The 16,227-nt window shown below is 42.1% G+C and overlaps 1 protein-coding gene across 2 annotated transcripts in view; it reads left to right on the forward strand.

Annotated features, from left to right (window-relative positions):
- Positions 1-16,227, forward strand: part of LOC143325735 (uncharacterized) — a 155,775-nt gene that overhangs the window by 135,511 nt on the left and 4,037 nt on the right. Inside the window, exons 5-6 of one of the 2 annotated variants that reach the window (XM_076739028.1) lie at positions 12,787-12,874; positions 15,865-16,015. In XM_076739028.1, coding sequence (XP_076595143.1) covers positions 15,938-16,015 — 78 coding nt within the window. In that variant the 5' untranslated portion in view covers positions 12,787-12,874; positions 15,865-15,937. Of the gene's footprint in view, positions 1-12,596; positions 12,875-15,864; positions 16,016-16,227 lie in introns of those variants that run through there. The other variant, XM_076739027.1, reaches the window with a different exon arrangement.

Raw genomic sequence — 16,227 nt, forward strand, 5'->3', positions numbered from 1 at the left:
TGTAGTGGTGTGATAGTCGTGCACGACCAAAAAAAGGTCTCAGCCTCTCTTTGAATCAGAAAACCCTTTTAGAAAGCCTGGTGTTGTGTTCCTCCCCCCGTGACTGTGAGAAACCTTGACTCAAAGCTGTTCTTCTCTGCCGCACATCACCAACTCCCCCTGGACGCTCCCACCACTCTACTGTCACCACATGCTCTATTTCCCCTCTAAATGTGAATGCTCTCAATACCTCTGTCTTCTGTGGCGCTTGGTGACAAGTGCTTGTGTGTCTATGTGTGACTGTATATACAGTATGTGTATTTGTGTGTGTGTGTGTGTATTCAGCTCCTGTTGACATGAATGAATGGATGTGTGTGTAATGTGTCCTCTGCAATTCCATTGGCTCCCACAGAATGCCATTAGTATCCATTTCAGTGAGAGTTTTACTTTTTGGGGGATGTTGGGGGGTGGACAGTAACCATTCACCTGCAAAGATCTTCTAGAGTTTCACTGTTTCTGCCGTCTTTCCAAGTACTTGTTGATGCGTATGTGTGTGTGTGTGTGTGTGTGTGTGTGTGTGTGTGTGTGTGTGTGTGTGCGTGGGTGGACATGTTGTGAGTGAGGCTCTCTCCAGGGTAGCATGGGGAACAGTAGGACTGAATGTCGGACATTTTGGATAGCTTCCAATCCGATACAGTGCAATCCTTTGCTTCTTCCCCCTCAGGCTTGGTTGACATTTAATTTCTCTATCGTGGTGACCAATGCATAAAAGAAAAGGTCCTTCTGCAATTACAGCCAAGGTCAGTGCAGTGAAGTGTAGTGTAGTGTAGTGTGCTGTACTGTTAAGATGTTGAATGGAAGCTTTCACGGCATCAATATTCTTTCATGCATACACACACACACGCACACACACGCACACACACACACACACACACACACACACACACACACACACACCATACACACATACACATACACAGTAGTATGCACACATGGGCAAAAGGGAAAGGCAATCTTCCTTTTGTTCAAATAAAGACATTATTTTTATCCAGCAGAAATACATTGCAAGGCCAAGACCTTGTGTGAAATTGCAAATGTAATGCAGCATTTCTTCTACGTCAGTCAGGAGGTTTGCATACTTAATTTAATCCATTTATAGCTATTTCAGTCAACTGGCATGAAACCATGCATGTCATGAATTCAGCCTCCTGCTAATGGTTTTAACATAATGGTTTGGCTTTTCTCTGCCAGCTTGATAAATATGTGGGATTCCATGTTCATTAATGACCTGTCAGTCAAAGGGAAGCGGCACCAAGGCAACCACGGCCCTGTTCACTCCGGCAAACAAACATGAGCTAAACACACACATACAAAGACATGCAAGTGCCTACATGGACATACTCATGCAGTACATGCAGGTACAAAGGCAAACAAGGGCATATGTGCAGTCATTTGTCCATCCATCTCTGCATGGCCATTAGCATGGTGTCTCTCGGTGTGCACTCTCTGATCCTGCCAAAGCATTACATACCGTCCTAGCTTAACCAAGCCAACTGAAGCAACAGAGCAACACCTTATTAGAACTTTCTCACCCCCCACCCCAGTTACTGCAACTCCGTATCCTGCCAACTTTGTGTCTTTCTCTTTCCATTTCTCTCTCTCTCTTCTTCCAGATCTTCTTATCCTCTGCTTCTCTCCTCTCTCATTTTGCTCCCTACTGGGTGCTCATTAAGAGCTTATCCTGGACTCATGCCTGGCCAGAGAGGCTGCCAGTCAAACTGAAAGTAATCATACCTGAGATGTAGTGGTGCTGAGCTACCACTGGGGGTCGGTAGTGTGCCACAAATTATTTGTCTTTCCAATGAAGCGCTGTTCCCGGGCTCAAAATGCCCACAGAATAACTTGAACTCTTGTGTTTCGGCAGCAGATGGACTGACTGAATTAATAAGTGAGGATCACCTTTTCTGGAAAACATTTTCCTGCACTTTCTTGCAAATCCTGACAGTCAAATTCCTGTACCAAGCCACGCTAACATGGTGACAGATCAAGTGAGGCAGCAATGGGAGAAGGGTGAAATCAAACTGTATATGAGGGGAAATGGGAGTGAGGAACTTAGAGGGATGGAGCAGATGGTAGACAGATGGAGGCGGGAGGGCAGAGAAGAGACGTAGAAAGAGAGGAGAAAGGGCAGGATCCAGGGTGAATCCATCAGCGTCTTCCTGTGAGGCGTGGCAGAGCGCCAGACAGCTGGATGAATGCCTGTAGGTGTGCTCAGTGAGGGGCACAGCGGCTGGTTGTTCACTCCTCCATCTTTTGTTGGATTCACCTGGATGCCTCATTGACACATAAGCTGACATGGCACCGGTATCCCACACACACACACACATACACACACACACACACACACACACACACACACACACACATACATGCATCCACCCACGGCTAGTCACAAACACACTTAAAATTCACAGTAAGTCCTCCAGAGGGGCAGACAACCACTGCATTGTTTACAATAAGATTAATATCAAGGCAGTGGCAATTTCAGGGCTTCACTCGATCAGCTATCTTCAATGGAAGTTTGCACAACTGTAGCTTTTAGAGAACAGCAATCAGTCTGGAGCCCAGCCCAATGGGTGAAACCTGGGTGAATACACAATGCTAATAATGCCCTGGTCGCTCAGCGGACTGGGTGCAGAGACTGAAAAAGACAGAGGGAGATAAGTTGGTGAAGAAGTTGAATGCTGAGCAGGTCCTGCCTGAGGGCAGTGAGCCAATATCCGTCACCGTGGCATTAATTATATTCTCTATTCATTAGAGCACACCCTGGGGACGGCAGTTATTAGACACAGCCCAATTAGGCCCGTGGTGAGCTAACGATGCCGGGCTGGGGCGAGGGGCAGTGGGACGAATAAGGAAACCTAGAGGCTTGCAGCGGTGCTTCCATCCACCCCTTTTCTGGGAGTGCTCTCCAAGCAGATGGAAAAGGATGATGTAAGAGAAAATGTAATCTTACAAGCCATATCCTCAAAGAAATCTATTTTTTGTTATTTTCGCTGCCTATACACAAGAAAAAATGAGCAGGATTTATCTTCCATGTAATATTCAAGGCATGAAGGCGAGCGTCAGAGGATGAGGAGAAAGAATACATTAAAGAAAACCCATCTCCCACATTGCCATTGAAAATTGCACCAGAAATAAACCTCTTCAGAGACAATAGCTCAGTGACATATTGTGAAAGCATGACGTTGATATGATGGACATGTGAATACGTGTCTTAGTACAGATTGTTTCATCTCATCCTGTAAACCCTTGTGCATTCCCCTACTTCAGAGAATTCAATACTTTAAGTGCTTAAAGAAAGCTGCTTGGGAAAAGTTACTGTCCCATGAAAGACAATGACATCTTCTATTGCTCATTTTTAAGGTCCCTCGAGGATACAGTGGAAGCGAGACAGAGCCCTTGCATTGAGGAGATAATATCTCATCTTTATGATTTGGAGGAGCTTCCAAATCTAGCAGCATTAGCAGATGAGAGGATCCTTACAGTCAGCATTGCAGCCTGGCTTTGAAACTTTTTAACCTCACATTTTATATTGATGTGTATTTCACGGACAGTTTCAGGACAAAATTGGTCTTTGAAATTAGGAGCCTGGACTGTACAGGAGGTCCAGATCAATTCCATCCTGTTCTGATGTTAGAACATAGCAGTGTTTCAACACCATATTGATCTTACAGCAGCAACATCTTTTCCTGCTTAATATATTCTCTTTCAGGTTATCTCTCCGTCATGACAACAGCATGTGTACATGTGGCTGCCCTGGATCAGGCAAAGTAGATAGGCTGTTATGGCTGGAGGTGAGGTGAATCAATGTATCAGCACTTCTTTGATGCAGAGCCTGTTTCCCTATAGCATGTCTTTGGTTGATTAAACACATCGACTGGCCTGTCAGCGGGCTGGAGGGATGGCCCACTGCAGCACTCCGTGGCACCACTTCTCTACCATCTCTGAGCCTTGGCTGGAGGCTAAAGGGTAACACTGGATGAAAGGGGATGTCAGCGCAATAAATTTGACAACACAGGAAAGCATGTCTTCATCCTCTATGTTTTCCCTCTCCTAGCCTTCTTTCTACTGACAGGAAGGCTTCATTTCTTTTCCTCCCCTTCACATCCTGCAGCCTTCTCCAAGCTCTAAGACTAAACAACCTCACTGTCCATGGCAAAAGCAGTCCCATTTGAATGCTAAACAGATGGTCATATTCTGTAATTGCTTTGGCCTGCTCTCTGTCTATTACTGAATTAATAGTTGTAGACCTCTCTCTTCCTCTCTCTTATTACCCCGGCTCTAACTGTCTCTCCCTCTGTCTCTCTAACTATGCCTGTCTATCTGAGGGTGAACTGACATGAGGATATCGATGACTCCCAGACTACAGTGCATCCATGGGCTGATTATACACTTTTCCCTCCAATCTAATCCAGCTAATGATCCAGGGATTTCATATTTATTAGGCATCACACTATCATTTATCATTTCCCAGGCCCACACATAAATAGTCATATTGGCTTTGAGTAAATGAGAAGCGGGCAAAGGCAGAAACTAACTATCTGGAACCTGGGAGGGATAATGCCCTTATATACTACAACAGGCCCAGAGCAGGTATTTGTCTCACAGAATCATTATCTGATTCTCTGCAAAAAACAAAAACAAAAACTGCTTTTCACCCAAAACTGTCGGCATAATAAGACCCACAGTGAATATACACTAAATGGCTATTTTCACATTTCCTTGCACGCATGGCTGGCTGGAAGATGTTGTCGCATGAACACATCTGGTCCCTCTGGATAGGTTAAGCGCAGGCAGACCATAAGGTTTCATTAAAACGGGCACGCTCATTTTACAGAGTCAAAGTTAATTTATTCCTGACAGGGAGCACTGCTCAGCCTGTGAAAATGGTTGTATAATGTCTTCTGGAGGAGCTTTGTCATGTCTGAGAAAATAACTCTGCATGATTTCATCTGGGTTTTTTACAGATTGGTTTTGGGGACTACATTTTCATACCAAAGGTATGAACTGGGCTTTAAAAATTGAGGGCCTTTGCCAGTCAGGGAGGTCCTAATGACAGGAAGTATAACATTCAGTCTTTATTTATACTATACCATTCATACTTATGCATTGAGGTGTTGTGGTGTAGGAGCATACACACAGAAGTGTAAGCGCGTCAGGGTTACTTCAGCTATGTAGACGCCATGTGGAGAAGACAAAGGCTGTGATTACTAAGGTTTAGCTGCTTGTGTTTTCTCCAACACGTTTCTGATGATAGTTGATAGTGAAGACAAAATCATTCAAGTGGAAGGAGGGTTCAGTAATCTTCTCCTTTTCAGTAACACACATTTAGCAAAGATATTTCCACTACAAACCTTCTTCTCGGTGTGATGACCTCTATCAATATAAATGACAGAACGTAAACTAAGCAATTGCACTACATGTTTAATCTCCTATTTAGAAACAAGACAAGGCAACCTTTTCCCTCATTGCTCTATACCATATAATGAATAAAAAAGCTCCTGTGGGGATTATAATTAAAGCTGAAAATGGCGTGAACATGTACAATATATCCATTGTGGTGATGCCACAAACCCAGCTTCAAAATCAGGATATTTCTGTCTTTGCACCCTAGATTTTGAACTCTAAATTTAATTATCTTAACTTTTCAAGAATTTGACATTCTTTCTTTTTCTTTATCACATTTCATCTGCTCAGACCGGGCATCTACTTTTCACTGCATTCCAGGTGCTGATCTGAAGTATGCACATGGGCCTGTGCAAACATACACACCCACACACTGGAGAAACACATAGTGGATTACAGATGGATTTGATATAGTGTTTGCTTTCACTCGGCCCCTATGTTAATTGATCCCATTGATCCTGTCAGGCTGATCCAGAGCCTGCAGGCTTGAAGCCACCCCGCCCCACATCCCCTGAGACCTCTCTCTATATTCCTTTAGCAAACACACAAGCACAGCTTTTCATACAAATACATATTTCACAGGTCATGGAACTTCTATTTACTTTGCTCATGCCCCATAATGGCCACACACTGTTCTGTAATGGGAATTTCTGTTGTCTCATCAAGTATGTGCTGCTCTATGCGTTCATTCATATGCCTGAGCAATTGTAATGCAATAAGGGGCTGGCCAGGAAATATGGCATGTCACATATACTAATGTCAGACCACTGGAGAGACTAGCTCTGCAGAAGCAGCAGAATAGAGTTATGAGAGTGCTTCTTGTCATGGTTAGTGTGAAGTCTGCTGGATCAGTAGTACATCAGGTTGCATCGCCATCAGAGTGATCAGCACATGAATGACTCTCACTGAGTGACTGGTTCAAACTGTCAGTGTCAGATGGCAGCTCCGCTCCTCATGCCCAGGACGAACTTCTCAGAGGAAGTAAACACAAAAGGCCAAAACAACAGAGCATGGAGTCACATACGAATGGCTACGACTTTCTGTGGGGAAGTCAGATTTTGTTCGAATGCTACAAATATGATCATTGATATATATTTTGTTAAGCCATTCTAATAATATTCTGTAATGAATGAAGACTTAAAGGGGTCAAATGTGCCCTGTGGTGCTGAAATTCTACATTGCACGGAGACTATTTTGGTTTCATTCTTTGATCTGACGTCTTTTCAGGTACCCGGATGCTATGCATGTTGCATACGACCCTTCTCTCTCTCCCACTTTCAATTCGACGCTCCAGCTCTAAGCCGGCACACAGATTAGAGTGCAGGGAGATGTGGAAAATGAAATCTTTTGGATGCATCCTGCTGTGATATTGCAAACTCCTGCTGCTCTCACACCTAGACTCAGCCTTTTACCTGTACGATATGTATTATACACACACACACAAAAGAAACAGATTTGTGTGTTGATGGATGTTCCATACTCCCCAGCTGAACGCCACCAGAGATATATTGTTCGTACGCACACTGCAAGCTACTATTAAGCTAATTAAGCTAGCTGCCGGCACCTAGCTGTCCAACAGCCAGCAGGTGAAAGCAAACCCCAGATTCACTCTCACTTTGAAATGAGCTTTGTCTGTTTGGCATTTCGCTACATCTGTGTTTTTCCGATGATGGGTCCACCATTTTTTTTTTCCTCTTTGATTCATGCTGCTTGCTTGCCATCTGGCACCTGGTCACTACCTTTTTATAAAGTGCCAACCTCACCTTAGTGCTGTCATTAGCAGGGGCCTACACCCGCACTGCCCAAAGGTTGCAGCCCAGCATTGCCCTGAAGACAGAAAAACAAGACAAATATTGAAAAAGTATCCATAGCATACCTTCAAGTGAAGAAGATCTAGGCAGCATTTCAATGGAGTTCTCCCATTTCACCGTGATTGTGATTAACAGCGTAAGCAGCAGAAGAACACAGTGCTGCTCTATCTTTTTGTCACCTGTTATAAAGTTTACCACTGATAAATAGGGGTCATAACTACTCGACAGAGGTCCAGGCCAGATATGCAAAGTGTTTGGCTCACATCCCTCTATCCTGCTGGAATAAATAGAGGAGGAAAGAAAGAAGGAAGGACAGAGGGAGGGACGAAAGGAGACAAGGAAAGAAGACATGAAGGACATATATGTCTCTTGCAATGGCGATCTAGATTACACAAGGAGATAATGATGGACCTGACTAAAGGGGACTAGGTTAGATTTTCTGCCCAACAATATAACCTAGACAGTGAACCAGGGTCTTGATGTATTCAGTCATGGCCGGACAGAGGAGAGCCATTCACAGCTTGTCTCTAATGAGCTCACCCATGTTGAAGTGCAAAGTAGGGTGACGTTAATTTTTAATGGGAGCATTAAAAGCTTAGTTAATGGAGAACAGTGAGCATTTGTGATTAACCGGCCAAATTAATAGTGCCACATTAAAACTTTGCTGAACTCAATCTGCCTTCCTGTCTGCAACACAGGGCTTCCCAGATGCAATTAGAAGGGACTCTTGAATGTAGGGTTAAAAATTCTTTCATAAAAAACAAACACACCACTCAAAGGTCTTACAGGATAAACCCGATGTTATTCAAATTTTTTTTATTATGGTCAAGAAATTACAAGAAAAATCCAAAAGCAACAATTCATTACTCCACTTCTCAATATTTTTCAACTTCCCCACCCTGTCATGACTCTCTTCCCCTCGTCCACTGGTTCCTACTGGAAAGTGACACAAAGGAGAGGGTCAAGTCATTTTCTGAAACATTAGTGCACAGTAGTTTCCAGCACATTACTCAAACAAGAGCAAATTTTGCATTTGTTTGGGACCATTTTTAGCTGAGGATTAATACACATTGTATGCTCCAGTGATTATTTTAAGCAGCAGGATGGTGTATGTGCGATTGGCTCAAAATAAGCTAGTTGGTGGTTTTAGTCTTTTCATGGGATTTGTTCACTGTAGGAAAAATATTAAATATTCACCAGCCTTATCTGTTAAAAGAGAATCGGTTTAGCACTGCACTCAGTCAGATTCACGATGGACAGTTGAAAACAAAAAAAAGATCAAAACTGAAAATAACATTTTTATATATATATATATATATATATATATAATTGTGTGTATTCTTTCTGTCAAAACTTGACACCTACATTACCCACAATGCAACCCAACTGCCTACAGTTCAGTTGGAAATGTGGTTATGCTAATAGAAGCTAATGTAGCCTTGAGCTACTAGCCTCAAGCTGAGGATGAGGAGCGGGCTGCAGAGGTCAGGTAAACTCACTTCTTTCTAACTCTTGTAGTCCTTGGTTTCAGCTGAAGCTGACTCATATGACATCACTTGAGGCAATATATCAGATTTTGCATAGCTCACTCCGAAGCCATAAAAGGCTTCATTCAATGTTTTTCACATATGCAGCAGTATTTCCCAAGAGCTTCAAACAGACTTTGATGTGTGAGTTCCCCTTTAAAGCTCTTGCACTCTTAATGTGTCTGGTGTTTTTTGTTCTAAAACTAGAGGGGGTTGATCAGTTAAAGGGTTCTGAAGTTAGCAGATTTATAAATTCAACCTTCATTGTTCTGAATAGTACACGGCACAATAGCTGATCGTTCTCTGTCAGCCGTTGCGCCGGCCTGCCTGCCTGTCGACACTTCCAGCTTTATCTCTAACTACAAGACATTTCACAGTTTCTTTTGTCTCTGACTTTGCAGCAATCTTTTTTCATGTCTGTAAATCAGCAAAAGTCTGGAATTTTGTGGGTTAGTGCCTTTAGAAATGTTACACAGATGAGTGGTGCATCATTACAGGTGATCAATATCAATTTAGAAGCGGTGTTTTCTTTATCTGTACAAACCTATTTTCCAAAAACATTGTCCACTTAATAGATTCCCTGTTTGTTTCCCTCCTGTTTATGCCACCCAGTGCAGAACATTTCTGATGAAATGCTGCATGCAGCTGAGATACCCTGACCTTACTCAAGAGAATTTCAAAGCTGGAAACAGCACGGCTTTGCTTTGTGCCTTTAAACAGCTTCTTTTCATGCTAATATTACGAACCGAAGGGAAGGTTGAGTATGCCATCAGATGCTTAATTAAAGAGTCCTTTGTATTATTGACAGCCTTTGCATTTAAAATGGCCTTCAGTTGCTTCGGTCTGCATGCTAACACATTCTTTTTCAGAGGGGGACACGAATGTTTTATGCCTCATCTCTTTATTTTTCTCACTGCTTCCTGCATTCTTATGTGATGCACGCAAACAAGAGCATGCTTTATATGTTGTAAGTATAATCAGTGTGACAGTCCACCGTGCTCAGGAAATATTTTTCATACAGAATTTCTCTTTGTGGATCTACAAGGAATTCACTCTCAGTATTTTCTTGATTTGCTAGTCAGTGCAATTAAAGATCAGCAATCCTACTTCACTGCTCCAATAAGAGCAGTCGTGCGTACATTAAGCACTAGTAAGTACTTGGAGATTATGCTTGTGTGTATGCAAGAGGTTGTGAGTGAATGCAAACTTGCATGCATGCTTCCCTGTGAGTCACTTCCATTTGCGGTAAAGCAGGAGATGACAAGTTAATGCATTGTTGAGTTTTGACAGAAATTCTCCAGAGCCTACGCTTGCACTCACACACTCACCAACAGTCAAGCAACTGAGACACACACACAAACACACACACACACACACTTGTCAGATCTTAGTTGAGACATACAGAGAAGATGCACTCAGACATTGAACCTGGAACAGTTCAATTGACTCTGGTAGACTTGGTCAAACTAGTGCAGCTGGAGACTGAACAGGTAGGAACTGTCAGAGCTCATCTGCAGAGACCAAGCGCTTCAGAGCCTAATTTGGTCATAATCCATTTCAAAAACCCAGACTTTTTTTGTTTAGCTGCCAATGAAGAATTCAGATCAGGCGCATACAGGAGCGACAGTAACCCGGGAGAACTACCCACCTCCTAGTCGTCCTCACTCCATGGGACACTCTCTATTCCTCTCCACGATCTCCTCTCAGACTAAAAATCAATTCCCTCGTGGAGCAGCAGCCCATTTGTCCTTGGCTTTGACAGAGGCTTGGGTCAATAAAGGCACTGCATCACTACTCCCTCGTTGGGCCTCCCAGCAAAGCCTCTGCTTGGCACAGCAATACTCTGACTGGCGTCCATGATAGATGGCATAGGCATGTGAATGGAATCACTGGACCTAGTCCGACCTATTGGGCAGCACTGACACATTTTGTTGCCTCTCCTGCTTTTATCTCATGCTGGTGCATCAGATGGTAAAATGACAGACTTCAACTCAGCCCTCTGGATACCACAGCAGATAAAAACACTCTAAATCTTTTCCACTAGTGTAAAAGCTGTTTGCAGTAGTTTACTGTTGTTGTCTAAACTGAGGAACCAGGGGCAGCAATTTAATAGAAGCTATTAATTTGTTTCCATTAAAAGTTAAAAGGCACAAAGTACAACCTCAGTTGTACTTCTCTTAAGAGCTGTTTAGCATTAGTACACTAACATGCTAAAATGAGGTGGCAAATGTGGTAAACAGTATGTTAGCATTGTCACTCGGAGCATGTTTACATGATGATGATGCATTTAGCTCAAAGCACCGCTGTGCTTAAGTGCAGCTTTATAGAGCTGCTAGCATGGCTGCCGACTAAAGCTTTGTCATGACAAACCTTCAGCCATCAAACTCGGGATTACATGATACTATACACACATACACATCAAAAATACAACAATGCATCTTCTAGTAATGTAGATAGTAATGTAGATGTATGTATATAATACAAATTAAAAACATTATTCATTATATCATTACAGTGTATGTAGTTCTATATGCTTTAAAGTAACAGTTAAACTTGCAAAAATTCACTGAATAAATATAAAAAAAGAAGCCTGAAATTTGTCCTGTATGTAAATGGCTGAGTCCATTTTTGTGTACCAAACACCTTTTAAAAATCTCTATCTGTTCTTATCTTATTAAATATGTATGCTGTACAGATTGTAAAGCCCCCTGAGGCAGACTGATCTGTGGTATCAGGCTATGTAAATAAAACTGACTTGACAGAATACTGCCTGCAGGTTCCCAGTGAAAAGGACATACTGCAGTGATGCTGACAAGTTTCACTGATAAAGGTGTGGGAGATTTGTTTCTATTTACCCTTGAACTCTGAACATACACCATGAGAGAGAGCAGGATATTTACATCTGAGCCACTGAACTGCAGCTCATCTTTTTGCCATTGGACTCAGTCGGGGGAGGAGAGCGTGTAGCAAACGAGGTCAGCAAATTAATTTTCTTAGCGTTAATAAAAGACAGCTTAGCCTGACTAAGAGAGCATAATTAACAAAAATCCTTTAATTTACTTGATTGTTCCTTGGATGAACATGTGATTTCCCAATTAACCTGCTGCAGCCCACTTCCCTCAATCCCAGTAATGAGCAGACTGGTGAATGCAATCGGCCTGACCCTATCATTATTTGTCATGAATAAATGTATGCGTAACCATTATTATCAATTACATGTCCTGCAATATATAATCATGAAAAAATTATGCATATCTATTCAGCTCTCCCGCTCCTTCATGAATTGCTCATTTAAAAGCGTAAGATAACAGCTCAGCCAACAGGTAACACACGCGCGCGCACACACACACACACACACACACACACACACACACACACACACAATCGTGTTTCTATTAATTTTGGGACATTACACAGACTTACATTCATTTCTTTGAAACTTACCATCATCACAATTTGCCTAACCGTTAACAAATACCCTAACCTTAACATGTGTTTTGTCCCCATAAGGAAGGCGAATCCCCACAACATGAGTAATACATGGCCCCACACACACACACACACACACACACACACACACACACACACACACACTGAGTGGGGTTTCCTAGATTTTCCAAATGATGTCAAATCAGAACAACGTGTCAACTCAGTAAACATTCTGAGTACAGTACAGTCAGACTGTGTAAGGTACAAGACATTTCAGCCTCTCACCACAATGGGACTGACCCTCTTCAACATAAAGCTGAAACAGTTGTCAGTGTCACTTCCTATTCTCATAACTTAGCATCATGTGCCTCTCGGCTACTTCCTCTTTTGCGACGTATCAATACTGACGACACTATTTACTCTCCACCACATGCTTGGCGCAGACTTTAGGAAGAGAAACTTCGCCCTGCGTGCTTCGCAGTGTTTTAATTTCTTTTCACACTTTATGAAGTTTTGATCTGTCATGGATGGAGATGTGCTGTCTTTGTCATCTTGTTCATCATTATCATCAGCAGCAGGAACGCAGAAAGATACTTCACCAAAGAATGAAAGCAGCCTCCCTGAGAACCAACAGGAACACAAATCAGCTCAAGAGTTATGGTATGTATGTTCCACATTTCCACAGACAGGGCTGGACACAAAAACAGGAACACATGATAGTAATCTTTCAAGACACAATGTGTAAGTCCACCAGTGATACCATGAAGAGTGTCAACACATATTAAGTAATAAGGAAATATTTCTTGTCTTGGATGTTGTATTATATTGTGATCCAGTGATTCTTTTAACTGTCTGCCACATGTTTTACCAAGCTTCCTTCCAAGCTTTCTTCTCATAAAGTTTGAGACTAATCCGGCCTACATGATAGAATGGAAGGTTTCATTTTTACTTTCGTCTGATTAATCTATTAAATTCTAGTTGACACCCAGAGTATAATATAAATTCTATTTCTTAATTTCATAACGTTCATGTCAGAGATGCTGAGACAGTTAAATGAAGAACTTCATTTCAATGATCAGAGAGACTGCGGAGTTTCCCATGAGGTCATAAAGATGTAGGCTTCAGTTCATTGTTTCACAACACTGAGATTTTATCATGTTGTTAGAAAATGCTTATAGATGGAAATGAAATAGGTTTTGTTTGTATATATTCTCTTCTTTTGTATCCAAGTGACGAGCAGTCATGGTCTTGGTCTTTACCTACAGATATGATTCGTCTGCCTTAACAGTAACCATGTTGAAAGTCCATACCTCTATCCTCTCTAAGGGGATCTGACTGTGGCCATAGCCCAGTGGCACACAGAGACAAATCTAGAGTGATATTTGTCAGGGTTGCCACCAGCAAGAAGGAAAGATATTATCTCCCTCTTTATCATATGCCATGGAAGTGAATTACCATATTGCTGCGGGAAGCAGTGGCATTTTGGTGTCCTTCCAAGACGGATTGAAAACTTTGTGAAAGTGGGTCACACAGTGTGTATCGGCTGTCAGAGAAACTGAAAGAGAAAAGGCTCTGGATCGGGGGGAGACGTGGAGCATGGTGTGGTCCCAACAGGACGGCTGAATACACAGTGCTGACTTGCCAAGACTGGGTATTGGACATGGGTATGGTAGCATTTTGTGCTCATACTGGCCACTAAAATTAGACTCAGTTTCATCTGTTTCAGCTTCTGCCTTCATCCTACACTTCCCGAACTGCCGAACTGTTGGTTCTGTGTGGATGATTCACTCATTAGTGGCCACAAACTGGCTTCACTAAAGCTCTTTCCTGCCTTGTTGAACCCAGAGGAATGACAGATGGTACAGTACGTTGATTTAGACAAATATTTTGACTCTGTCCTTTCATGTAATAGTCCTTTTTGATTATCTGATGAGGCCATGTGAGTTTGCAATGTATCTTTTGAAAATAGCAATGTATTTTGTGGGTAATATAATATTGATTTAGTTCAATATCCTTTCTAAAAATGTTACCTTTTCAGGAAATAAGTGAAATGACCTTGATTTGAGCTTGATAACAACAGTTATTTAGAGCCTTTGAGAAGTGTTCTTAAAGAAATAGTTCAGGTTTTTAGCAAATGTGTTAATTCCCCTTCTTGCCTCAGGTTAGATAATAAGATTGATTGTGGTCTCATGCCTGTACGTAAAAGATATGAAGCTACAGCCAGCAGCCAGCCTGCTCAGCATTAAGAGGGAAACAGCTAGCCTGGATATACCTATCAGGATATCACCACTGAATAACTGACCTTTTGTATACTAATTGTTAAAACTCCAAAAATCAAAGTGTATTTTGTGATTTTACGGGGGGCTGTCACTGTAAGGTTGCCAGGCATTCAGCAAAAACTCCCATGACACACTGCTGCCAACCAAAAAATAGTCCCACACATAATCCCCTGTAAAACCACAACTTGTTTGGGGGGTTTCGTTTGTTTGTTGGTTGGTTGTTGTCTGAGCCAGTTTAGCTTTTCCCCCCATTTCCTGCTTTATGCTAAACTAAGTCAACCTGCTGCTGGCTGTAGACTTACATTGAACACACAGGCAAGAGAGTGGTATAAATCTTCTCATTTAACTCTCTTATTTAAATATGCAAATCATCATATTTCCTTAAAAACTTTTCCTTTAAGCTTGAGAGAACAAAGTCTCATATTCCATATTTTCATATTTCCATGATCACCCAAGGGACTATATGTTGTGAACAAATAAAGCTGACTGCAAAAAAGATTTCATAGAGCATCAGTAGCTTGTCAGGAATATATAACAAAAAACGGACATTTCGTAAATCATTTTAGCATTAAAATAAACCTGCATCTTCCTATTTGTACTGCCTTGACCTGGCAATACAGCACTCTAAAATGGTGTAATACTGGTTTTCACATAGCAGGACACCGTGCGTAAGTGGATGAAAGCATGTGTTTGTGGGGGAGTGTAGCCTTCAGGGGGTTGAGAGGTGATCGCAGATTGTGATTCTTTATAGTACAGAGCTCTCTCAGGGTACAGTGATTCTACAGTATGTTTGTGTGAATAAGCCCTGGGGGCTACATGCAGAGTTGTGTGTTCTTCCCTGAGCAGATTCCCCCTGGCCTTGAGATCTCTGCTGCCTGCCTATCAGCCATTCATTTTAGACCTCACAGCAGAACTGGTGCAAAGAAAGCTAGTCTGGCTAATTAATCTTTGCAAATATTTTTCTCCAAGTGGCTCAGTAGAAATCAACATTTTCCAGGGATCATCACCCACATTGTCTCCAGAGGCTATCGATATGCAAACACATTTGATAGTAAACAGATATTTTGATTGGCTTGGAATGTGGATGCAGAGATACAGTGTGCACCACTGTGTGAGTGTCTTGAGTACATAATGTGACTGTGCATGCATGTGTGTGCGTAGGTGTGCATAATAGCCCCGATTCAGTTCTCTGTAAGTGCACTCTATGTGAGTGGGTGTTCAAAAGTACTCTGACGTTCTTTTGTGTGCACATGTGTTTGCTTATTAATGGAAATCCTCTGCTAATGTTCTTCATGATGACTTTATTTATGGCACATATTCTCTGTCTATCTGTGCATGCGTATACTGTATTGTGTGTTGGTGTGTGTGCAGGACAGAGGATGTGAGTCCTGTGGGCGACAGGCTGCTGTCCACAGAGGAGCAGGTCACTCTAATCACTGAAAGTATGACCGTCACCTCCACTGACCAGGAGAAACTGCTGCTGCTCAACAAGAACACCGAGCTCCGCAGAGTCAACAAAGAGGTACAACTGGTGCAGATTCTCTGCAGGGCCACATTTGTATTGCTGATGTTGGCAATTACATTTAGTTCTCTCTGAAAACCAGAGGAGGACTGTGGGCGTTGTGTGAAAACTGCTGCTAAGCTGTGAGGAATCATCATTAAAGTTACATTTTTCACAATTATACAACCTTCGCTTCTTGATTTTAATTAGATGCTGCTCAATAAAAAGACAAA

Source organism: Chaetodon auriga, chromosome 9 (assembly GCF_051107435.1).
Source record: "Chaetodon auriga isolate fChaAug3 chromosome 9, fChaAug3.hap1, whole genome shotgun sequence".
NCBI lineage: Eukaryota > Metazoa > Chordata > Actinopteri > Chaetodontiformes > Chaetodontidae > Chaetodon > Chaetodon auriga.